Source organism: Rhinatrema bivittatum, chromosome 5 (genome assembly GCF_901001135.1).
Source record: "Rhinatrema bivittatum chromosome 5, aRhiBiv1.1, whole genome shotgun sequence".
Lineage (NCBI taxonomy): Eukaryota > Metazoa > Chordata > Amphibia > Gymnophiona > Rhinatrematidae > Rhinatrema > Rhinatrema bivittatum.
The window spans coordinates 96,729,621-96,756,684 of NC_042619.1; the positions used below are offsets into that span (position 1 = coordinate 96,729,621).

At 42.4% G+C, this 27,064-nt stretch overlaps 1 protein-coding gene across 1 annotated transcript in view; it reads right to left on the reverse strand.

Annotated features, from left to right (window-relative positions):
* Positions 1-26,683, reverse strand: part of UBL3 (ubiquitin like 3) — a 258,473-nt gene extending 231,790 nt beyond the window's left edge. The window contains exon 1 of the mRNA XM_029602622.1: positions 26,542-26,683. Within this exon, the coding sequence (XP_029458482.1) occupies positions 26,542-26,544 (3 nt within the window). The 5' untranslated portion in view covers positions 26,545-26,683. The remainder of the gene's footprint in view (positions 1-26,541) is intronic.
* Between the last annotated feature and the right edge of the window lie 381 nt (positions 26,684-27,064).

Consider the following 27,064-nt stretch of genomic DNA (forward strand, 5'->3'; position numbering starts at 1 on the left):
AGAAGTGAAAGGTAGAATGCACATAAGAGCGTCATCATTATCATCAGATCGTGGTAGAAATAACCATTCTCGGTGAGTGTATTTGGCCCTTAAATAGGCCTTTTTTATACATCTAGAAGGATAACCCCTTTGAAGAAATCTGGTCCACAAATCTTTAGCTTGATGTTGGTATTCAGATAAGATAAGAAAAATTCACAGGTTCCAGTGTTCTACATATTACCTAAAGTCCACAAAGATATCACTAACCCTCCAGGAAGGCCGATCGTTTCGAGCAGAGGTTCTTTGTTAGAACCCTTATCTCAATTTGTGGATTTCTTTCTTGCCCCTTTCGTATCAGAATTGACATCATATGTAAGAGACTCTCAACATCTTATACAATTTTTAGATGAATACCATGATGATCAGGTAGATCTGACATCGATTTATTTGGTTACTCTTGACGTGGAAGCTTTATACACTAACATCCCCCAGGGTCAAGCAATTGAGATTGCCACCTCTTTTTTTGAAATGCGACCTCGACCTCATCGGATTCCTTCATCGTTTTTGGAAGCACTGACGTGTGTAGCTTTGACAAAACATTTTTTTGCATGGGAAGGCACCTATTACCAGCAGATCTGTGGCACGGCCATGGGGGCAACCATGGCCCCAGATATAGCCAATTTGTTTATGGGTCATTTCGAAGACAACTGGATCTACACAAACAATCCGTTTAGTCAATATATACCAGTATGGAGAAGATACATTGATGATATTTTCCTGTTTTGGACTGGATCTATTGAAGTGTTTCATGAATTCACAGTATGGCTTAACCACTGTAATCATCATTTAAGATTTTCTGCCAACATACATCATACACATATCGACTTTTTGGATATTCATATTTCCAAAACAAGCACAGGGTTTGAAACTACGTTATTTCGGAAACCGGTTGCAAGCAACACCTTGATGCACTTTTCTAGTGCCCATCCCAGATCATTAAAAGAGAGCTTACCTACCAGCCAGTTTTTTAGGCTGAGGCGTCTATGCACCACTTTATCTGAATACCAACATCAAGCTAAAGATTTGTGGACCAGATTTCTTCAAAGGGGTTATCCTTCTAGATGTATAAAAAAGGCCTATTTAAGGGCCAAATACACTCACCGAGAATGGTTATTTCTACCACGATCTGATGATAATGATGACGCTCTTATGTGCATTCTACCTTTCACTTCTATGTCGTCGAGAATCAAGTCGATCATTTCTCATAATTGGAACATCTTACAATTGCATCCAGAATTTCAACAAAGCCCCAGATTTGCATACACCCGAGGAGCTAATCTCAAAGATCAGCTGGTACACTCAGACTCCACGATCCGTGATTTATCTTACCAATCTGGCTCTCATTCGAAATGTGGTTCATGCACTGTTTGCCAAGTGATGATAGAAACTTCAGTCTTACATTTTTCAACATTGAATGCCAACATTTATTTACATCAAAACACTACTTGTGTTTCTACAGGAGTTATATATATTATACAATGTCCCTGTCAACTTTGTTACGTTGGTAAAACTAAGAGAGCCTTGAAAACTAGACTAATAGAACATAGATCATGCATTAATATGCGCAGAATCACTGCGCCTCTTGTTACTCATTGTATTGATTTTACACATACTTTTGAGGATTTAAAGGTCTGTGTGCTCGAACAGCTGATTCCCTCATGGCGAGGGGGAGACTTTGACAAGAAACTGCTTCAAGCTGAACAGAAATGGATCCATCGTTTAAACACTGTTCATCCTCAGGGTCTTAATAATACTTTGGAATACACAGTATTCCTATGAATCATTTATGTTGGTCGCTAATTTTATACATGTTTTTGAGATTATTTCTTCTCGCTTGACGATTGAGTACGTCCATGGTGACGTCATCACGTCCGCAAAAGCGCGGGCTATTTAATCAGTCATTTTCGCGGGATGCGGTCTCTAGCTCTGCGTTCGCTGCAAAGGATGTTTTGAGACTTCGGTCCTACTTTCAAGAGGTGATCGCACTGTTGTCAGTTAAGTGCAAGTTTCCCATTCAGAATTATATGCTGATTGTTTGTTATCCACATTTCCCTCGTAGAACTCTTGGACTCCTGAAGAAGCAGCCGGCAGGCTGAGAAACACGGCCGCTGTCGAGTCGGCACCTCTGACACTGATGTTAATAATGAGTTGTTATAATGTTACCTGCATGAATGAATTTTACAGTGTGTATGAGGTTTGAACTCTTGGCTACCTCATCCTACTCAAGCAGCTGTTGCATAGGGAAACTGCCGAAAGAGGACTTTGGTATTTTTGTGGAACAATTATCAGAATTCCGTACACTGTGAAAACTGCCCCAAGTATGAGATTTACAGTGGGCTTTTGAACACTTTTGAACTCACATGACAGGCTGCAAATGATTGAAAAGACCGGACGGCTCAATATGGTTATATTGTGCACGTTGACAAAGGCTTGCTGATGCAGTCCTGTTTTCTAAATAATTTTTTCTAAAAATATAATTGACGGTGTGATTGGGTTATAGGTGTGGCGATACCTTTTGTTTGTGTTACTTAGTTTCGACAGGGTCGCGATTTTGTTGCTCTTTGTGTTGTTGCTGTTTTACAAAGTCTACATTGACAATCAAGTATCACAACATCCAAACACCCAACAGAATTACCAATGGAAACCACGCAAAAACAAGACATCAACCAGCACCAAGCAAACCCTTCTCATTCAAAAATGATTTTACGTCAGACTATAAAAAAGAATAACTTTAACTAATTTCCCCACCCTTGTAACCCTCCTTTCCCCACTCTTTTTTATTCACTCCCCATAGCACTTCCCCCCCCCATCCCCTCTAATCCTACACACTCCCATCCCCTTTATCCGCTCATTTTCGAATATAACATGTATCCTGTTATACCCTTAATTCGCATATGTTAAGATACTATCTTTTGAATCTTGTAAACCATTGTGATGGCTTCACCGAATGACTGTATATAAAACTCAACAAATAAATGAAAGGGGAAGGCTTTCAACCAAGAAGCAATCACGGGTCACCACATTAATGCAGGTTCACTGAATAGGGCCTTCAGTGCGGAGATATTTGTTTTGTGTGGATTTTATGACATCCCACAGAGTTGCCTGCTTTTGCTGTCCGCACAAAAAAAATATATATATACACGCAGGTAACTAGTGCCGATTTCACCACGGGTCTTATTACATCAGCCCCAAAGAGAGGGAAGAGCTGCCACCACAGCACACTGTGCAGGCCCCAACTGCCAGGCCAAAGAGAGTGGGAAGCATTGCCACCGCAGCAGCCTAGGCAGGTCCTCTTGCCGTGCCAAAGGAGGGAAGAGCCTATTGCCACTGTAACCAAGGTGGCCCCTTCCGCTGGGCTGCGGAAAGGAGTCACTCCTGCAGGAGCCCAGAGCTGCCCCTGCCACCAGGGCACACGAGGGGAGGAGAATGAGGACGCCAGGGAAAAGTGAAGACGTTGGAGGAGGAAAGGAAGCAAAGAAAAACAGACAAAAATGTGAGCAGTGGAGGGGGGAAACACAGGCAGCGTGCACCGTACAACTGCTAGTACAGCTTGTGTCATCATTAGCAGGTTTTTAGGGAAATTGTAAAAGAATGTTTACTACAGATCAACTGATAAAGCAATGAAACATTTCAGCAAAACAATACATCATGCTGCAGCCTAAATTCACATGAAATAATTAAAAAATAAAAATGACTATAAAATAAAACATTTCTTCATATATATTAGTAAAGAAAACTTTGATCCAGAAAGGCCATATTCAAGCAGGACAGAAACTCCCGTTCCAGAAATAGTTTCCAAATTTCACTAACATTACAAAATTTTGCTTTATTGTTTGGATTGGCTGTCCCAATGCATGCATAATTCCCGAACAACTGTATCCCCTCAAGAAGTCTGGAATCAACAAGTCTGTTCCAGTGACTAGCAACAATCCCGTCTCCTTTTTAGATTGAAACGGAACGTGTCCTTTAAAAACAATATTACACATTCTGCAGATAGCAAATGTCCCGCTGCTTCATGAAACTGACAACATTTCTGTCCAGAAAATCGGGATAATCAGGCATTGCCACCATAGCCTGCCAGCATGAACTGTTGATTGCATAGTAGGGGGTAGATACTTAATACAGATAAAAGTACAGCTTTGTACTAACTACAACTGCAAAGGAATATGTGGCTGCCTATAAAGATGGTAGGAAAAACAAATGTTTGTATTACGTTTTATGGACCAAATACTGAAGCAGCTTGCATTATTCTTCAGTTAAACTAATAACTCATATGCCTCAGATTCAGTACTTGAAAATTGCATTAGGTTGTTTATAGGGGTGGAAAAATACTTAGAAGAATTGGGGGTGCAGCAAAAAAATTTAGAAGTCAGAAGAAAATGTGATTTTTTCCCCCCATAATAACTTGCTGTTTTTTTTTTTTATTTACATAGAAACAGAGAACATGACAGCACAGAAAGACCATACAGCCCATCCCCATCATCTGTTCAGCTTTATAGCCCATTCCTCTCCATCACAGGTCCTCTCTGCTTGTCCCATGTTTGCTTGAATTCTGATGCGGTCCTCATCCCTGCCACCTACACAGGGAGGCTGTTCCACGAGTCCCCCACCTGAAAAACAACTGCCTTTCATCCTCACAGCATGGCTGCTTGCTTCCAGAGCCTCCTGAGCATTTATTCCTTGGGGGGGGGGGGGGGGTGTATTTAAATGTCTCTGTCATACCTCCCCTTTCTGTCCTTTCCTCCACTGCTCCACCTTCAGGTTTACTTGTAAATAGCAGGTGGTAAATATACTCTCCTAAAAGTTATCTGGCTACCTTTAGTCAGGTAAAACTAAAACTAACTGGCCAGATTTTGAATATGGGTGGTTAAGTCTAATGCTATCTGGCCTTGTGTGGTCAGATATTATCTTTTGAAGATATCTAGTTAAGTCGCACTCCTCTGCTAATAAAAAAAACCCACCTTCACAGCACAAAAGCAAACCCCGTTTCTGGCCAGGACTCCTCCCCACCACCCCCCCAACCCCTCCAAATTTAAATATTAAACCAATAATCAGCACTGGCCCTCCAGGCCGTCTCCCCCCCCCCCCCCATAGAAAAAATAAAAATAAATAAATATTGTCTCCCCACATCATCCCTCCCCCCACCCAGTATCTAACTTGCACCGGGATCATAGTGCACTTACAGATTACGCTTCTAGCGCTGCTGCTGCCAAAGTCAATCTGGAAGCACCTGGGATGGCAGTGTACTGCAAAGCCAGGCCTCAAAATGGTCAGGTGGGGGACGGTGGAGACTATTTATTGTTTGTATTTTCTGGGGAATGGAGGGCCAGCACAGGTTATTGCTTTAATGTTTAAATTTGGAGAGGTTGGGGGGGTCCTGGCCAGTAGAGGGTTTTGAGTTTTGTGCTAAGGGGGTGGGAATTGGACCAGAAGGCCCACGGTGAAGATTTATTTTTTCAGGCAAAGAAGTGCCACTTAACCTGAGCTCTTTTGAAGAGATCTGGTTAAATAGCTAGTGCTATGCTTATTTCCATACTTCACTTATCCTTCATCGCCTTAACATTGGATACCACAGATTCCTCTTCTTTCATACCTTTTGCCCACAAACCACAGGGCACCACTCCATCATTAGCATGTACTCCTATCTAAACACAGCATAAACCTAAATCACGTTATTCCTGGGGTGGGGGACCAGGAACAGGGTTCTACTTACTATATGCATCAAACAATAGAAGGATCGCCCAGCTTTTAGCTGTGCGTCGGTCTTGAACTGTGTCATACACTTTGTCATCCAGTCTCTCATGAGCAGCACAGAGTATATAATCGCTAAAGCTAGATAAAATATTCACTCCAGAGTATAATGCACATATCAAGCCATAGAGGACACACTAGTGGCAGCGGGTTCTAATTACACTTTTGACCATTTGTAAGGTGGAAGACGTCCAAGAGCTCAATCAGATATGGTACACAGTCATGGATATAGAAAGGGATGGCTCCCAAGGTCTCCCCCCCACACACACACACACAGTATGCACAAATTCACAGATGATTAATGAAATGGATATGAATTCATCATCACACATCTCTCCCTGGATAGAATGCCAGCTGATTTCTCAAATCCCATCTCTCATCAGGTCTGTTGGCTGTCTTCCAGACTTTCAGACTAAGCACCTCATATAGCTGCATTCCTTGTCTAACTGATCTTGAAGATGGCAAGATCAGGACCTGCTCATCTCAGTGAGCAAAGGCCCACGGTTGCCCTTCTTTCTTTAGCAGGTGCCGGGCTCAGAGTAGTAAAAAACCTCCGAGAGTACCACAAAGGGTTTTCTTGCCTACCCCACATAAGCACATTTGTCATAGTTTGAAGAAATATTTTTAGAGAAATGGAAAGGTTCATAAAGACAGCTAATGTGCCCTTTATGTATAAAGTCACCGTAGGTTTGTGGTTAAAGTGCAGTAAAAGTGAGGGAGATGCTGAAAGTAAAGCCAGCAATTCTGCTTCAATGAGATCTCCTAAACCAAGGTTCAGTATTCTGTCTATTTAAGTAAGGAGTATAAGGGTTCACGTATACTATATATAATCTCTCCTGTCCCAGTGCATTGAAGCACTGGAAAAAAAAAAAAAAGGATTGAATTGTCCCAGCTGTCTTATTCTTTATTAAATCAAGTGCCCAATGGATAGCTCATGTGCCGATCACTTATGAAGACTACAAGTTCTTTTTAAAAGGTGCCACGTGATCAACTCCCAGTGGTAAAGTTGTATGCAGTAATAAAACAGCCTCCTTGAATTGTTTTTATATAAAACTTGAAGTTGACCCAAAGTCTCAGGTTAGGCTGGCTACTTTGAAAACTACCTGCCTGGCCTAATTGACCAATAGTACTTTCAAAGCAATGTAAATCCAGAGTCAGTTTGTTACAAGAGGCACACTGGCAGTTTTCTCCATTAATCATATGCTCTAATGCTTCAGAAATGTAGGCTTCCCTTTTCTCCATAATGCAGCATGCTAATGCTGACCTACAGAATAAAAAGGAAGTGCAGGAACAGATGCTTCACAGTCACACATGAAGAACACAGCCAGACCCCCTACAAAATAAGTGACCACAAATTAGAAACAGAAACATGTAAATGACCACTGAACTGGAAACCCCCAGGACGATAGAATCTGCCTGCAATGCAACACTAAAGAAACAAACAGAAATGTATTGCCTCCTGTGCTGTGCAAAATATAAAGATGCACATTTCCCAAAGCTAACAGAACAAATAAAAGGCATCCCACAAAATAATAAGCACTAAAATGCGCTACTGCTTACCATTTTTAAAGTATTACTAGACACACGCAGCGCTGTATACACACATCAAAGACAGTTACTGCTTTACGGAATTCAGGTTCTAATCAAGACAAACATACACGACAAAGAAGAGTCTGCAAATTAATTATTGTGGAGAAGTAGTTAGGACTTAAAAGCAGCCTCAAAAAGGTGAGTTTTTAGAATGGGCTTGAATCTGGCCAGAGAGGGAGCATGATGCACTGACTTGGGAAATCTATTCCATACATGCGGTACAGCAAGGTGCAAAGATCGCATTTGGGAAATGGCAGCGGAGGAGAAGGGCATAGACAAAGGCAACCTGCCCAGTGAATGGAGTTCACAAGGAAGACTGTAGTGAGAGAGAAGAGAAGATAAGTAAACGAAAAGTTACAAAGTGAATGTAATAGTAGACTTGTTAAGAGAAGCTTGAACCGTATGTGGAAGCAGATGGGGAGCCAATGTAGCAAAAATCTCTGTATAACCCTGAGAAAAAGTGAAGAAATCGCAGCTATACTAGCAAACTTAGGGGGTCATTTTCGTAGCGTATCTCACGCGAAAAGGGACTGTTTTGAAACGTTTATTAGTATAGCTTTACAATTATTTCTGTGTGAGGCTCTATAGCAGCTTGGTTTATTCTGTTTTCCCAATAGGAAATGTATTAGTGTTTAGGGCCTGGTTTAATAGTTGTATTTCTTAGACAGGGTTGTTATTGTTGAGTGTGTTCCATAATGCAGGTGTAACTTAGTGCGGGTTAGTTTGTGTGCATTATTGCAGATCCTGGTACTATGTTAGGTGCTATATTTCTCTTTCTATTTCTCCAGGTTTGCACTGCATGCAGAGTGGCTTTTTTTGGTTTTATATTTATTTATTTATTTATTTTAAACTTTTCTATACTCCAGTTTCTGTCACCATATTTATAATTTGTGGTTTTTCTGTACTTGGTGAAGGTCAATTCTGGGTGTTTGACTGAGGTGAGGTATTTTACTAGCATGTAGGCATTTGTATCAATCTTATTTGTTGTTGTTTTCTCAATAGGATATGCATTAGTGGTAAATTACTGTCTTTTCATAAGGAAGGCTATTGTGCCTCGTAGTAAAGAGAGTTTGTTTTGCTTTTACTGAGATCTCATCAGAACCAGAATATCTTTTTTGTATGGCGAGTTGTACAGGGTAATGCCATAATTCTGCTCTGCCCTCATTGCTGGGGGTTGAGAGGGTTCCTGAGGATGCATAGTGCATGTTTACATTTAGCCCTGTGACATTCACATATTCAGTGTGTCACGCATGTGAGAACCATGTGTCAGGTGTGTCCCGGCCGAAAAAAGGTTGAGAACCACTGTTTTAAAATACACTAACTGCACCGTACGTATGCTCCTAATTTTAAGAGGATACTCGAGCACAGCTAGCGTGCATGTCTTCCATAGGACCATGTCAGCTTTTACACGCATATATCAGCACATTTTAAAACATGCTCCCGTGAGGCACATTCCCAGTTTTGCAATTAGTCCATCAGTTTGTCCAGTTAATAGCGAGGTCTTTCAGACCCCTCTGATTCTTCCTCCTGGACCCCTCACTCTGTCCTATAAGCTCTAAAACGTGAGATCTATAGACTTTCTCCTCCTCGGTAAAGTTTATGTAATTTTGTGTGTGTTTTCTTGTACTCCGCTCTGAATGTGGGAAGGGCAGGCAATGAATATTTTCAAATAAATAAATAAATAGTGTACACATGCTGCGGGTTCCATTTTTAAAATTCGGAGTTACATGCATAAGTCTTGGTCCCGCCCCAGAGCGCCCATGCCCTACCCCTTTTCCACCCCCTGTTCTTCACGCGCACAAGGATAAATACACGTGCATTTTGCAGCTTTTAAAAAAAATCCACATTGCTCATGAAGCATATGGGCAACTTTGCATGAACAATGCTTTTAAAATCAACCTGAGAGGGAGCAAGCAAGCAGATACTGGTAGAAAAAATACACCAGATAAAGAAGTTGGATGAAGTCTTTGTAATGGGGGCTGTGTGACAGCTTGGGTGAATAGCCATACCTTGACTTGCTTTCTGAAGTTTAGATAGTTTGTGTCAAGCTGAAGGGATAGTGTTAGACTGTTCTATAATTTGGGGACATGGCAGCCAAATACCTGGAGTCTTGTACAAGTGAGTATGGCAGATGCCAAAAGGAGGGGAAACGAGGAGGGCCATGGAGGATTGAATGTTTTTTTGTGGGCGTGTAAGCAAACAGAAGCTGGAAGAGATATTCAGGGGCCAGTTTGTTCGCACATATAGCAGCTGCTGCTCAGTCTTCTAGATAATGATCCTGGGAGCCCCTTTGCTCTTTAGTGGGTTTCTGCTTTCTGGGCACTAGCCTCCATTCAAAGTTCTCAATCTTTCATGACTACTGTACCCCTTTTCAAGAGTCTGAGATGTCTCATGTAACCACAGTTTGCAAAAATTCAAAACATTGAAAATACTATACTTAATGCCTTGCAAAAGTCTTCACACCCTTGTACTTTTTTTTTCATTCTGCTGTCTAAAAAATACAACTCAAATGCTCTAAAGAAAGAATGTTTCACTGATCTAACCACTCTACACTTTCATTGAGAAAGAATTATAGAAAACCAAAGAATTTTGATTGTACAAGTCTTCACATCATTTATCACAGCAAATCCAAATTAACTCCAGATCAAAAAATTGCCTTAGTAAGGCCAATGATAATTTTAATGCAGCCCATCTGTGACCAATCACAGTACTTGAGCTGATTCAAATATTCCTAGATGAAGAATTGAGAAGTTTCTGTTGTATGAAATGAATTTAAGCAAAGGTCAAATCATGCTAGATAAGAAGCTGCTGGAAGAATTTGCGGATAACATTATTCAAAAGGTAAAGATTGTCAGAAAATTCTAAGAAAATTTCTATAAGGCCTATATTCATCACCGCTTAGCCGAGTGGCAACAGCCAATATCATACTCCAGTCAGTGGTTGGCACTGTCAGGGAAAAAGGCACACTGAGTCACAGGATGGCTCAGAGAAAGCCAAGTACAACTGTGAGGGTCATACAGATCTGTATTGGATCAAGTGGCTTTTTGCTTTTTTTCACCACTCAACTTAGCCCTTTTCAGATTGGTCTTCAGGACACTCAAAAGAAGTGCTAGGACCCCTCCCAGGTGCTCCCAGCATTTAGACAGCATGGAGGCCAAAGAAAGGTGTGGGATCCCAGAGGAGACCTGTGTGTTCTTGCTGCTATGTGTTAGTCATACTATAGTGTGAAGTTTGAAAGTCTTGTGTGCGAGCTATTATTGGAAAGAATCTACTGTACAAAGACCCAGCCTGATACCTGTACTGGACGTAAGCCTATTTCCCTTTTGTGATTTCCCTTCATTGTGAATTATCCTTTTAATTTTACCTGCAGTGCATAAGTCAAGAAGTTTTCTGTTTGCACTCCTAATAAAAACTTCTACTGCAACATAAAGAGTGTATGGGTGTATGTGTGTGTGTGTGTGTGTTGCAGAGGTCTTCAGCCTGCCAGACACTTAGCCAGATAAGTGAGGGGGAAATGGAAATTTCAGGGAGGAATTACTAATCCAGTTAATTTAGCTGAATAGTGTCGATTTTCGGACTTATCTGTTAAGTTAACCTGCTATTCAGGTCTAAAGTTGGCCAGGTAAGTCTCATCTGGCTAACTAGAGACTTTTTGGGGGATATTCAGCAGCATAGCCATGCTGCTGAATATCCCTTGAAAATTAGCCAGATAAGTCTTATCCAGCCAATTAATCGAGTCCCATGAGTTTGAATAACCTTTGGGACACTATCAGGTCCATGACTGTAAAGCGGAAACTGGCACCACTAAGACACTGCTGCAATCAGGCAATCCCTCCAACGTCAGTAGCCAAGGGTTAAGGAAACCGCTGCGGAAAGTCACCAAGGGACCTAAGATTACTTTAAAAGAACTACAGAGGTCTCTGCTCGGGAGTGAGGAAAATATTGACAGTCCAACAATTTCAAGATTACTCCGCAAACATGACTGTATGAAAGGATGGCAAGAAGGAAACCACTGCCGAAGAAAAGCCATATGATGTTCCACATGAGCAGATGCAAAGAAACATTTAAGGAATACTGAACGAATGGTTGTGTGGTCTGATGAAACCAAAGTGGTGCACTTTGGTTTCAATGCTAAGCGATGTGTGGTATAAAACAAAGACAGCACATTACCCTAACACCACCCCTACAGGAAAACAGGATGAGAGCAGCATTGTGTCGTGGGCATGCTTTACAGCAGTCGAGACAGAGAGGCTTGAGAAAACTGAAGGAAAGATGGAGAGTACAGGCAGATCTGAGAGGAAAACTTATTCCTGTCTGCCACAGACCTGGGACTGGGGAAAAGATTCCCCTTTCAGCAGAACAATTATCTTAAGCACAAATTAAAAGCAACAATGGAGTGGCACAGAAGACAGGGAATGTTCTCAAGTGACCAAGTCCAAAGACCAGACTTTAATTCAATAGAAACTCTGTGGCAAGACTTGAAGAATATAACCCAGAGATGATCAACAGCCAACTTGAAAGAGCTTGAATTCTTCGTCCAAGAAGAATGGGCAAGAACGCCACCATCCTGCTGTGCAAAGTTGGTAGTCATTTATCCTAAACAACTCAAGGCCAATATTGCTGCAAGGGGGGCTTCCACCAAGTATTGTGTCAAGGCGAACGAAGACTTATGCAATGAAGACCTTTTGATTTTGATTCTTTCACAAAGAATGTATTAGTATGTTGTAGAGATCAGTGAAACAAACTCCTACTTTAATGCATTTTGATTTGTATTTTTTTTTTTTTTTTTTTTTTAGATAGGATGTGAAAATTGTACAAGGGGTGAAAACTTTTGCAAGACAGTGTATTTCTATTTTTCTCTACCTTTACTGTAAGGGGTTTTCCCCTCTGTCTCTTCTCTGCTTTCAGTTCGTCTGTCTTCTAACTTCCTGGCTCTGCTTTCTACTTTCTCCTTCCTTCTATGTTTGTCTCCTTTCTTCATCCATCTCCCTCTCATCTGCCTCAGATTTTTTTAAATCTAGTCTCTTTCCATCTTTCTTCTCCAACTATCTTTGCTTTACTTTTCTTCTGGTTTTTTCTTCCTCCTATTTGTTACCCTTCGTATCTTTATTTACTAACCTATTTCCCTGTCTCTCTCTCTCTCTATTGACCCCTCTGAGAATGTTGCATGAGTGCAAGCATGCAAGATGGTGCATGGCAAAGTGTGACCTGTATTTAAACTAAACTGCACATTTAAGTAAAAGAATAATAATATGAAAATAAAATCCATTTTATTTTTATATAGGCTACCACTTCGACATGAGGGCTGGTGGGCAGGGAAAAAACTGACCCAAATTCAGCTCCTGTCAAGAGTCAAATGGACAGAAACAATTTGCAGGAGAGATAAGGCAATCATGGTGTGCCAAAGAAAAATGATGATGCCTGTACTTCAAACTAATCAGTCATGTCCAGCCAGGCTACTTCCATGACAACAAACCAGGAGGCATAAGGATGTCAACAAATGTACACTTCCAGGATTTGAAATCCCAATTGTGTGAATTGTGTACTATGAATACATTTCTCTCCTCTCTAGGTACAATGTTTAACTGCTTTTCTTCCAAATTATTTAGCAGATGTTCTGTTCACTCAAGCATCCTTTGATTCATTTAGCTTTTGTTCAAAATTTGTCAACAAGGCAAATCATATAGCTTAAAATAGTTTCTGTGCCTCTGGAAGTTTTATTTCACTGAATTGTAAGATTCTCACACACAACCGACTACTATCTAAACAACCACTCAAAGCAGGCAATGGTAAAAATCAGATGTCCAACATTCTCACATCAAAAGAATGTAAAGAAGCGGTAGGTGGAGTTATGATGGCAGCGTGCTAGGCTCACCGTGCACTCCAGAGATAGTCCTGTTTGCCTTTTTCTTCTTTCAAAATACCTACTAAACGCAAAGGCAGACCAACCAATTTCCCTCCAAATCCCCGATCTTGCCTGGTCAGTGCACGATCAATTTTATGCTGAGCCAGTTGGTGGAAGATGTAGGGGGTTGACAGCTCCTTACTGGGAGCAATGGAGGGAGTGTCAGACCTGCTGGATGTCCCCTTAAGCCACCCCCCCCCCCCCCGAACGCCATCCTCCGAAGCAGCCAGGACACCTCGACAGCGAGATGCTGGAGCAGTCACAGGAAAATGACCCGACTGCTATTCCAGGGAGAGGAGCCGCTGCTGGAGTAGAGTCGCACCGGCTTGATATCATCACCTCTGGAGGAGATGAAGAAGTACTCTCGGTAAGCAGTGCCTCGACAAACATCCAGCCTGCAGCCATTACTGTTTCTCGCCTGCCTAAGCCCTTGGAACTGCTGGTAAGACCTGGAGAAATTTCTCTGGAAAGTTTGTGGTCTGTTTTGGCTTGGGTTGACACTGCAATATCTAACTGTGCTTCAGATATCAGTTTTTTGGTGAGAATTCTGAGTTACAAGAGGTTCAGTCTCAGAAGGTTCAAGAAGTGCAGAAAAAGGTGGATACTATAGAGAAGCTAGTACAAGATATCCAGAAAGTCAATGTTGCTTTAATCCAGGATAAGAACATGGTTCACAGTAAAACTGAGCAGCTTGAAACTTTTTCAGGTGTTTGAATTTGCAATTCCTACGTTTTCCTACGGCTCCTGGAATTCCCGTTAGAGATACATTAAAGAAGTATTTTATTGAAATTCTGGGATTGCCTGCTGAGGCTTATCCCCCTATAGGTAAAATTTATTTTTTACCAACTCTCAGAAAAGGTGGAAGCTCTCTTACACCTTTATTGGGACCCCGGTCACTGACCCTCCACTAGATATATCTGCCTTGTTAGAGAGCTCTATTGCAGAGGTGGAAGAGAGAGACTCGTCTCCTTTGATTTGAACATGATTTCAAAGTTGTATTTTCGTAAAGCTCAATCCTTCTACAGTAAACAAATTTGGATTTATCCTGACGTTGTGAAATCTACTCAGGAAAGAAGGAGAATATTTCTTTCAATGCACCAGGAAGTTTTGTCTTTGGCTTCAACCTTTTTGCTTAGATATCCATGCAAATGTATAATTACAAATGCTGGAAATAGATACCATTTTATGTTCCTAACCAACTAAATTTTTTCCTAGTTCAAAAAAAAAAAAAATGTCTCTCTAATGGCTGGATGGTTAAATGGCATTACTGATAGAGTTATCACAACGATATAGCATGTTATGATCTGTTTCTTGTTCATGGTTTCTTTTCTTTGTTTTATTGCGATTCTCCCTCTAATTCCTCTCACCCTGGTTTCTTATTGCGGTCTAAGGCTTTGTAAGCATTTCTTGTTGAAAACTTTGCCTTATGATTAGTATTTTTTCTTTGCATGTTATTGTGGCAAGTACACTTGAACATTATAAATAAAGAATGTAAGGACAACACACAGAATAAGTGGATTTCCTGCAACTATTGCCACGTACTATCAAAATCCACAAAATAAGAGACACACTCCTACTCTCTTAAAGCTGATGATGTGGCTGGGTTTTGGCTCCATGCCTCATTCTTTTGTGTGAATCTTCTTGTCCCAAAGTATTATGTTTCTCTTTTCAAAAGATATGTATCTTCAAGTCTGCATTGTTTTTTAGTTTTTGGCTTAGCAAATTTTAGTTATGATTGACATCTTGTTCATGTTTCCAGTTTTTGCTAGCAGCACTAAGTGGGAAAGCTCCCTGAAAGAGTTCCCTCAGAGTAAACATTATAGACCTACTCATCAGGTAAATGAAGCAGTAATTTAGTAATTGTTTAAAGTAGCAATGCTACATTAAGTAGTTAGTATTTAGAACAAAAATAAACAGGATTAAAAGTCTCAAATCTACTGAGTTGGCTATGCATTACGATAATTGGACAGTCTGCTTTATTTGATGAAGAATGGGGGGGGAGGTACTATATGGATGAGAAGGGAGAAGGAAACAGAGCTGAGGGGGGAAAGGAATAAAAGAGGGGTGTAAACTGTACTAACAAGGTCTCAGTTTGTGAGTTATACTCATACAGCTCTAGTTTCAGATTCATTCCTGATTCATAACTGTGTTTGAAGCTTTTTTGAAACTCGCCTATATTTTCTCTGCTTCCACTATGTATCCAAGTATCACTAGGCCAGCGAGTTGTATTAGAGGTTATGACCATTTATTGTGCACAATACAAAAAATAGTAGCCTGAGACAAGAGGGAGAGAAGAGATTTTTAGAGCAAGGGACAGGATCATAATACACATTTTTTAGAAGGCAAAGTTCTTTCCTAATAATTTTGTTCCTGCTAGACCACTCCATTATACTTGAGATTTCCCTATTCCTCAGCTGCCAGAGACTCTCGCTTCATGATGTCATTCTCGCTTCATGATGTCATTCTTATTCATAAAAGGGTGTGTGTCATAGGCCCTTGCCAGAAGCGTCCTACCAAAGCAACCAAGAACCCTCATTTTTTTTTTTCGGTCACTCAAGGTCACTTCACCCACCCTTCTCAGGAGAGGGTGAAGAGGGAGAAGGGAGACAGAGAGAGCGAAAAATCTATCTACCTAATGCGAATCTATTATAACCCCTGTAACTCCCGGGTGGAGTCTGGACTAGTCTTAACAGGACTCAAACAAAATTATCAGGTAAGAACAATTTAACTTTTCTTCCTGCAAGACAGTCCATTGCACATGGGAGATACAAAAGCTAACACTTAAGCCAGGTGGGAGGTAGGACAGGATTGCCTTAAGGATACCAGTCCTTTACTTGAGTCCACCCTGTAGTGCTTGGAAACGAGTGAAGAGATGTCACGTAGCGGCCCTGAAGATTTCCACTGGGGAGAGACAGACGATGTTCTGCCCAGGAAGTGGCCTGAGCCTGACTAGAATGAGCAGGAAGTGCCATCAGTGCTCGCCTACCATTAAGAATATAAACCAAAGACATAGCCTCTTTCATTCATCTGCTATCATGGCCTTGAAAGGCAGATTCTCCTTTCATGGTCTTGCCAAATAGCACAACAGCTAATTGGATTTCCTGAAAGAAATTGTCACCTTTAAGAATCTTTATCACCCAGCACTCATCCAGTAGGTGAAGAGACCTCTCCTTCCCTTTGCATTTCCTCTTTATGAAAGCTGGAATCATCTCTGCCCAATGCAGATGGGAGAGACACACCACCTTTGGAAAGAATGTCAGCACCGGTTTAAAGGTGACTGAATGCAAGAATATAACTAAACAGGGCTCTCTGCATGAGAGGGCCTGCAACTCTTAAATACATCTAGTCCGAACAGATTGCTAACCAGAATAATGACAGTTTCTTGAAGGATGCTTGCTTCAAGCGTTCAAATGTTGCCTCCTACCAATGCTCCAAGTACCAGGTTAAGGACCTACTAAGGAAAGATCAGTCTTGAGGGTGGTTGAACACGCTTCCACCCCTCTCAAAAAGTGCACCACATCCAGGTGTCTTTAATATGTTCCCTACAGCAGGATATGGCTGCCACCTACACCCTCAACAAATTTGAGTGCTTGTCCAAACCCTTTTGCAAAAAGTCTAGGATTCATGGGATATCAGACAAATGGAAAAGTTCTATTCTCCCAGCATAAGACTCAAATAGTCTCCAGCACCCACCTCCCATAGCCTTTCCCCTACATGAGGGGGGTTTTCCCACTGGGTGCTTCGGGAAGGCCGGGTCTTGGCCAGTATCACAAGCTGGCACCTTCTTAGCCCCGCAAAAGATGCATCTGTGGCCTCAGAGTATGCTTCAATTCCTTTCCGCTTTTTCTTTCCCCCTTAACCATGCTTCCATACCACAGTGGTCCTGCAGGCTTGTCTGAATCCCCTGTGTGGTTGCTATAGGGAAACTGGTTCTTACCTGTTAATTTTTGTTCCTCTAGTATCAAAGATCAGTACAGACTCCTGGGTTTTGCATCCCTGCAGGCAGATGGACAGAGAAAGTTTAACTGACACTGCAGTTCCTCAGTATTGATCTGTACCCAAGCTTAAAAACAGCAAACAACAAAAAAACTCTGAAACACTATATATTTTATTTTTATTTTTTTTAGCAAGTCTATATTCTATACCAAGAAAACAGAATGAGTAGATGATTCTCCATCTCCACAGATCGGGCAGGTTCTGGAATGATCTGTGATACCAAAGGATCAAAATTAGCAGGTAAGAACCAATTTTTCTTTCCCTGTATGTACCCAGATCAGTCCAGACTCCTGGGATGTCCCAAAGCTCCCTACTTATGGTGGGACCTGGAGAGTCCCACTCGCAAAACACTCTCGCCAAAGACCGGGAATCCGGATCCCCCACATCCAGACGATAGTGCCTTTTAAAAGTATGCAGTGACTGCCAAGTCACCGCACTGCAAATTTCCTGCAGGAAAACTAGCTGAGCCTCCATCCACAAAGCCACCTGAGAGCACATAGAAAAGGCTCGCAAACATTCAGAAACTGGATGACCCTTAATTATGTACGTCAACCCAATGGCCTCCTTGACCAATAGTAGCCTTGGATGCCCGAGAACCTCTTTTCGGACTGCTCCACGAAACATAGATGATCCGACCTCCTATAGTCATTAGTTACCTTGAGATATCTCTCAAAGCCCTCCTTAAGAGAGTTCAAAGCCAAACTCTTGACTAAATCCTCTTGAAGAAAGGACAAGATATGAAACACCATAGGTCTTAAAGTTTGCACTACGTTAGCAATACACCAAGACTCAAAAACTTTCCAGACCCTCACATACGAAATGGAAGTAGACCTTCTCCTAGCTTGCAACAGTGTAGCAATAACTACTTCGGGATAACCCCTGTCTCTCAAGCGCCACCTCTCAAAAGCCATGCCGCTAGACAAAAAGTGAGCAGCCTAGTCTGGAAATATGGGACCCTGACAAACAAGGCCCGTTAGATGACCAAAGCGAAGTAGATGGTCCACAGCCAAATTGACTAGATCCGCAAACCACGGCCGATGTGGCCACTCTGGAGCCACCAAAATAACTTTGCTCAAATGTCTCTCTATCCGCCTCAACACCTTGCCCACCAGAGCTCAAGGAGGAAACACATAAAGGAGAATTGCCTAAGCCATGGCACCACCAGAGCATCGATGCCCTAGGCCCTATACTCTCTTCTTAGACTGAAAAACTGAGCCACCTCTGCATTCCGGCAAGTCGCCATTAGATCCACATGAGGACAGCCCCATCTCTCGCGGATGAGCTGCATCACCGTGTCTGACAGCTCCCACTCTCCTGGATCCACTATCTGTGACTCAAAAAATCTGCTTGGACATTTTCGACCCCGTGATGTGTGACGCTGCTATCCGTTCCAGGTAATGCTCCGCTCAAAGAATCAACTCTTAAACTTCCTGAGTTACTGCCCAACTCTCGGTTCCTTCCTGCCGACTTGATTTAGGCCACAGTCGTCGCATTGTCAGACAGGACCCTCACCGGCCGACCTCTAACAAACGGTAGAAAAGCAAGTACAGCAAAATGCACTGCTCTGGTCTGTAACTGATTGATAGACCAGGATGCCTCTTTCATGGACCAGCAACCTTGAGTCAATTGCTGCTGACAAACTGCTCCCCAACCAGACAGACCGGCATCGGTAGTAAGAATCACCTAATCCAGAACATCCAGCTCCACATCATGATGCAGATTGGAACGCAGAAGCCACCAAGAGAGACTGTCCCTGCCAACACCCTCGAGTGACAAGGGAAGATGAAACTCCTCTGAGAGCAAGTTCCATCAAGACAAGAAAGCTCTCTGCAGGGGCCTCATATGTGCAAATGCCCATGGCACTAACTCCAGGGTCGAAACCATCAAGCCTAGTACCTGCAAATAATCCCAGACCTTGGGCATCGGCAAACCTAAACGACGAACGTGCCCCTGCAGTTTCTGCACACACTCCTCCGTAAGAAACACCTTGCCTCTCTGGGTGTCGAACCAAGCTCCAAGATACTCCAGGGATTGCAATGGAACCAAGTGTCTCTTCGCCAAGTTCACAACCCAGCCGAGTGTCTTGAGTGTACTGATCATTTCCTGAACTGACTAATGACAAAGTTCCTCCGGCTTTGCTCTGATAAGCCAGTCATCTAGATAGGGGTGCACCAGAAGTCCATTTCGAGACAAAGCCACCACCATAACCTTGGTGAAAGTGCGTGGCACTGGGGCCAAGAAGAAGAGAAGAGCCTGAAACTGAAAATGCTGACCCAAAACCATGAACTGCAGAAACCACTGAAAGTCTGGACGGATGGGTGTATGCAGATACGCCTCTGTCAAATCTGGCAAAGCCAGAAACTTGCCTTTGCGAACTGCCGCAACAACTGACCTCAGGGTCTCCATCCAGAAACACGGTACCTTGAGCGCTGCGTTTACCCTTTTTAAGTCCAGAATTGGATGAAAGGCGCCTTCCTTCTTCAGGACGACAAAGTAAATAGAATACCTTCCCTTGCCTCTCTCCTCACGGGGAACCAGAATTACCGCCCCAGCTTCCGCAACCAGTCCAGTGCTTCTCGAACCACAAATTGCTTGTCTAAGGACCCGCAAAGGGAAACTAGAAACAAATCTCAGCTGGGCTGAGCAAATTCTAATGTGTAGCCATCTCTTACTACACTGAGGACCCACTGATCCTTGGTAATTTTGACCCACTCCCCATAAAACCGCGCCAAGCAGCCTCCTACAACAGGAACGACGAAATGGACCAGCTTTGACTCACTGCGAGGACTTAGTCCCAGCTGCACAACCACTTGCGGTGTCCCAGAAGGGTATTCAGCCTCCTCGAAAGGGCCAACCTCAGGACTGGCCCCGGAGAGAGAATTGCTTCTGCGGACCTGGAGCTCCCCATATTGGGCAAGACCTCCTACTATCCAAAAACGGGACAGAGCCTGAAAAAACCTCTTGCCCTTAGGCTTATCCTCAGGCAACCTGAGCACCTTATTTTCACCTAGACTCTTCATCAACTGCTCCAGCTCCTCAACAAACAAGAGTCGGCTGACACCATAATCCAAGATGAAGTTCTTACTAGGTCATACAGAGCATCTGCCCTGAAAGCCACCACCACCTCTATATACTCAGTCTTATTCACCTCCTTGCCAGACTTCAAGTAGCCCTCCTGGAGCTGCTGCACCCAATGCAAACAAGTCTGCTGCATAAAACCAGAACAAATGGCTGCTCATAAACTCAGAGCCTACATATCAAAAATGCTCTTGAGATGCACCTCCAACTTACGATCCTGAACATCCTTCAACGCAATGGACCCCACAACTGGTATAGACATCTTCTTGGCGACAGCCGATACCACAGCATCAACCCTGGGAAGGGAAAGAAGGTCCAACGTCTGCTCAGGCAAAGGATAAAGCTTTGCCATAGCCCTCCCTAGCCTCAAGCCAATGTAAGGGATACCCTATTCCCGACCTATCAGCTTCTTCACCAACTTATGAAATGAGAAGGCTTTTGCTGGACCCCGTAGCTCATCCAGGACCAGATCAGAGTCCTCCTGTGGAACCTTAACACCAAACTCCTCCAGAACCTGCAGAATCAATGGCTCTATCTCCTCTTTGCAAAAAAGATGGACCATCTTAGGGTTGTCACCCTCAAAGACTGGAAACTCCTCGGGATCATCCCTGGCGCCGTACCATCCGCATCCAGATCCACCGCCAGATCGTGCACTGGAAGCACTCCTGGGCCCTCAGGAGCTTCGTCTGAGTCATTGAGCTATCAACTGTGACCCCAGAAACGGAGTCAGGCCCAAACGCTGAACCAAAGGAGGCCACTTTCTCCGAAACTGAACTGGCCTGGAACCCGCATCCAGACCCTCTGAAGGCTGGGCCTGGGATCCCAGATCTGCCACAGCTGCCTCCTGCTGAGCCAAATAAGCTTCATGGAATAGCAACACAAATATGAAGAAAAAGGCCTGTGGGCGCCATTCAAACTCTAAGAACCAGAAACAGGCAGCAAGGGACTATCTTCCCCCCCCCCTCCTCCCCGGAATCCAAGCAAGCCAAGGAAAGCCTCGGAGGATAATCCCCCACCCCCTTTGCCGATGCAGCATGGGCCACATGAACCTTCAAAATGGTCACCGTTCCTGTACAGACCGGCACGAACCCTGCTGCATGGCAGTAACAGGGGCAGGCAACAGCTTCCTCTTTTTCGCGGCCACCGGGCCATTGGACGGCCCCTCACCGCTGGAAGAATAACGAGCGCAGATGCCAACATGGTTGAGTTGCGACCGTGCCGAGCCGCACACCAGCACCCCTTCAGTGGAATCTTATCTCAGCACGCAGCAGCAGTCAGCCGGCAGACTCTGAAAACAACTCACTCTGAACTCCTCAGCCACTGAAACAGCTGAGGCAGGAAGCTGGCTGTCCTACCAACTCAGGTTTCCTACCTCTTCTGTTGTTTTTTTTTAAACACCACTTTATTACTCCCTAGGCTGAAACACAGACCTGCCAAAAAGATAAAGGACAGCCTGTAAAAACTATCCTGAGCCTGCAGCCACCTCAGCAGCCTCGTGAAGGGGAGGGATCTGGACCACCAGATTTACATCCCTCAGAAGCAAGAAGTAAGCATATAAAAAGGTCATCAACCCTCAGCTTGTCCACCACAACCAAAAGGGATGGTCCCCCCAGGAAGAAAGGCTCCTAAACCCTCCTGACTGCAGGAGGCAGAGAGATACTGAGGAACTGCAGATGGCACATGTGGTTATGAAGCAGTGTCAGTTAAACTTTCTCTGCTCCATCTGCTGGCAGGGATGCAAAACCCTGGACTGATCTGGGTACGTATAGGGAAACGCGCTTTCCTCCTTCTACTGTGTTTCCTTTGTTTACTCACCATCGCTGGGGAAACTGCTGATGCCGGCTAAGGCCATCGTGCCTGCTGCGGCCCGCATTTGATTCTCTCATTTGCTAACGATTTTTTTTTCTTAAATAAAAACTTTATTCTTCCTCCAGAGCAGCAGCAGAGTGCTAAGAACCTAAAGAGAGGGACCCAGATGGTGAGAGATAGAGGAGGAGGAGATCTTAAGCCCACTTCTTTTTTTTAAATGGAGCCACATCCTGCAGGATCCATAATTCCCTCAGGGGTCTTCCTAGGGAGATCCTCAGTCCCTTGGGAACAGGGATCCACCCCTAGATACTTACAACTGAAGGGAACCCACCAGGGATGCAGCTGCACTAGGGACAGCAGCCATAATAGGTTGTTTGCTCAGAAGGTCAGTAAACTATCAGGCCAGGGTTGCACCCCAACTCTGGTAGGATGTCTACCCTTGTCTGCAGCTGCAGGAGACAGAGATCACTAGGAAGAGCCTACAACCACTCCTCAATTTATGACCAAGAGCAAAGACATGAAGGGGATTTGTCCTCCATCTCCAGCAAGGGGAATTGGATTTAGATGATAGCCAATGCTGGGTCCCAACTTTATTTATTTATTAAAAGTTCTTGTTTTCCACAGCTTCCAAATTGTTCAGTGCAGTGTACAAATTTAAACATACACATTCAATAAAACAACAAACAATAACACAGATAACAAAATTTACAATTTATCTCCATAGGCCTCTGTAAACAATACTGATTTTACGTGCTAACAAAAAGATTTCACATCTCTCTCCATTTATAATCCAACTGGTAATGCATTCCAGCACAGTGGGCCATAATACAAAAAAAGCACTGGAGCATGTAGTCTGCAATTTGTAAGCCCGAACCAAGGGAATCACCAATTATTGAGTACTGGAAGAACCTAATTGACATTGCAGAGAGTATAACTCATGGGTATTTATTAACAAACAAGGCAAACTCATATAATAATTTATGCATCAAAACAATTTAAAATTTACTCTTAAGCCCAACAGGTGGCCAATGAAGGTTACGCATAACAGGATATGCAGACATTAGGGATAAAGCACAGGGCTACTGCTATGGCTAAGTCCGCATGCAAAGCGCATTCAAGCAGCATTGTCTGAAATATCACGAAGGCTGCTCATCCTGTAAAAAGATTGCCAACAATAATTTTGTAATGGGTTTGACAGTTGCTTGTTTTGGATTGTAAATATTGCTACTCAACGCAAGGCTTGGGGGTAACCTGCACGGAGCGGAAGTTACTATCATAAGGAACTTGCTGGGAAGACTGAATGGACTATTTGGTCTTTTTCTGCCATCATTACTATGTTACTATAGTCTAGCAGAAAGAAAAGGAAGTTGATTTATTAAATAAGCAAAAAAATAATGAAAAGAAGGTAATAATGAAAAACAGTGTTTACAATCAATTTCTGTACTGACTGCACTTTATCGGCACAAAGTAGTAAGATTAGAGAAACATTTTCTGGAGGAAATGTTAAGCAGATTTTTGCTCTCCTTGATCAGACCCACATTACCTCCTTTCCACTATAGCCTACAAAGGAAAAGTCAATGTTCTGATCAATTAACACAGCTACAAAACAAAAACAAAAGCTGTTCTTCAGCAGTTCTTGTAGCTATAGTTTGATTCCTTAACATGATCAATCGCATAGTAGCTGTAAAATGTGCTGACCCATGACAAGCAAAATATATCAGACAAGGACAAGATATTTGCGAATATCCAAAAAGCAACAATTTCAAGACAAAAAACCCTGCTACGCTTCTGTAATTTTTAATAAATCATATATAGGTACAAAGCCTAACATGTTAATTTCATAACCAAACCAATCACAAGGAAACAAACATGTGATAGCACTGAAGAGAACTGTTAGATCAACTTCTTAGTTAAATGGTGGACAATTTAAAAGTTGCCCTTGCTCTCCATCCCACCCAATTCCTCCAGAAGCAGAAAGTCATTAAGATATTCCCCCCTCCAACTGTGCAACATGCAGCTTCCCCAAAGCTCCTGCTGTATGTTGTGGGCATGGTGCCAGGGCCACAAAGCTCTTACACCTGCAAAGCAATCAGTGGATCTCTGCCGCTGGGCTTCCAAAGGCCACATCCTCCAATGCCAGATACAGATTTTCAGAAATTGTAAAGTTTTTGCTAACAAAACCAATTCTTCTCTGCAAATAGTCTTGCTTTATAGTCTAGGCACAAAAACATATTGGGCAGGGAGTAGGGGAGTGAGAGCCCTCAAGATTGCTTAGAACCTTCCGACACATCAGAATCATGTGCACAATTCCCAGATCCGACATGAAGCTTCAAGGGACATAAAATACTTCTATCTACCCCATTTAAAAATCCTTCTCTTCAGCCTAAATGCTAATATCTAACTTCAAAAGGAAGACTGTGTATTTTAAGTTTTGAAAATGCTTCCAAAAAATGACCTATTTAGAGTGGTCTCTTCCATTGTGGTTCTAGTGTGCTCCATGAAGAGCATATGAGTTAACTAATCGCATTCCGAGAGCAATAAGGCTGCTTAGACATCACAGTTTACTCTCAGTGATAAGTGTGTTAGCATTTACTAAAACATTTTCAATAAAAAAGTCAGGGCAGTCTCCTATAGTCAAGGTAGGAAGAGTACAGTTGGGAGGAAATTTAGAAGAAATTGAAACAAATAATGTTCCTTTAAATTCTATTTTTAAGATAAATAAGCTTATAAATGCTAAGCGATGAAAGATTTTCAGTCAATGCTGGCACTCTTCTATGCCTCCTATTTACATAATAATGTGATTTATAAGCAGCACACTCCTTACACAAATGTGCAAACCCTTCAGAGCAAGAGACCTACTACCCTCTATACCAGAACTATACAAAAAACATAAAAGCATTCTGGCTCCCTTCTCTTGTGAAGTACTGCATACATTGATAGCACTCTACAATAGAAAGAATATGAATTACAGCTTTTGTGGCAAGATTACTGCGCAAAAACGAGAGAGAATATTTTTTGTAAGCCCTCATTTTTTCCAATGCAGGAAACACTTCATATGAAATAAAAGGAACCACAGGCGATAATTATTAGTATCACTGTTGAAAGAAGTTAGAGAATTAAGACAACATGCAACTAAGCAGACATTCATACTTTCTTAGACAATACTAATTTTTTATTTTTATTGTTGTATTAAGTCTTGTAAGAAACTTCCACTAGAGAAATCAGGGACAGCTTTTTCAGTTGTTCGATAAGGATTTTCTCCCATTTTGTGTTGATGAAAATAATACCAATAGTTTTGCATAAAACGTCAGCTTTAAAAAAAATTACAGGAAACATAAAATAGTTTCAAAATTAGAGAATAGCGATTGAAAAATGAATTTTCAAAATACAACTATTCAACTTGACATGTCCGAGCCACACAATCGACTGGGAAGTCATTTCTGAGGTTAAGAGCAAGATAATTCTGACAGACTCTGGAAAGAAATATTATGGGTTCCTTTCTGACAAAAGCGCTACAGCATTCACACTGCAATTTCACGTTTCTTAAAAATCCCTTCTCAATGCTGTCAAGCTCAACCTCCCTGGGAGAAGCAAGCAAAATGGAGTGATAAATCAAGTGGACTTCCCATGCAATGCAGGAAACAGCCTCATGCTAATATAAGCGAATTACTAACTTTTGCTAACAAGCACTTTTTATCAAATGTTCATCTATTTATAACTGAGAAATACAACACGATGGCATATTTTGAGGGCAGATGAAACTATCCATACAAGAGAGTTTTGCTAAAAAAAAGGAATGGTATTATGAAAGTTAATTTTAAAATCTAGGATTCACAAGTAAGGTTGGAAGGAGAGAGGGGGAGATAAAATATAGGATGAAGCAAAGTCATGCAACACACAAAAAAAACCTTTGAAAACTATCACCCCTCAGTCGCCTATGTGTATACAACATATCTTTTTGTCATTTTTAAGTGGGGGAGGACCTGTATCTCTTGACAGAATATCTTCTTCCCAGTGAGGACTAGTTCCCCAAATGCCCTCAAGGAAATGAACCCTGTACAGAGTTTCAGCAGGAGAGAGTAAACGCACAGATCAATGGACTTGTGTAAGACTGCGCTGCCACAATTTCAGCGATCGCTCGTTTCTTTGCAAAATATACAGCTGCGTGTGTATATCATTTTATATATATATAATATATATCGATCTCTGAAAAATGAAGCCCATTCAAACTTATTCACAAACGATTTTAGGAAGATTATTAAGCGGGGTTCTCATGTAAGGCACCTTCACTCATTCCCAACCACAGTAAAGTAAATGCAGCCCTGTATTCATCCTAAGAGTAAGGACGATGGTGGTGAATGTGCATCTCTTACCATATCTGCGGGAACACTGTTTGACCTCTTGCAGATATCTGGATGGGTGAAAACAGAAAAGGAAAAAACAAGCGGTCTCTCTACCCAGAAAGCAAATCTGAAGCTTTCTTAAGTCCTTCGTGTTTAAAAAAAATAAAAAAATCAAGAAAGAATAAGACCCACACAGTACTAGAACGCAGCGATTCTTGGCTTTTAAAATCCAAACGAAATCCGTCCAAGGCTATGAAATCGAGCAGCAAGATCCTTGTCAGCACCAGTCGTGCCAGGAAGACCAGCAGAAATGAAACCGACATGAATTGTTCTTTTTTTCTGCCCCACCAGGTATTCACTCCTCACATCTGTGCAAAAGGAAGATGACCCTGAAAACCTTCCCTTCTAGAAAAAAAAACACTCCTCACTAAAGTTCCACTTCAAAGACGACCTGAAAAACCGCCACTGATTGATATATTTACAAATGTGTTCGTGCCGCTCACAGAGAGCCCAAATAATTCCACCGGGAAACCGAAGAGAAGCGCACCGGACG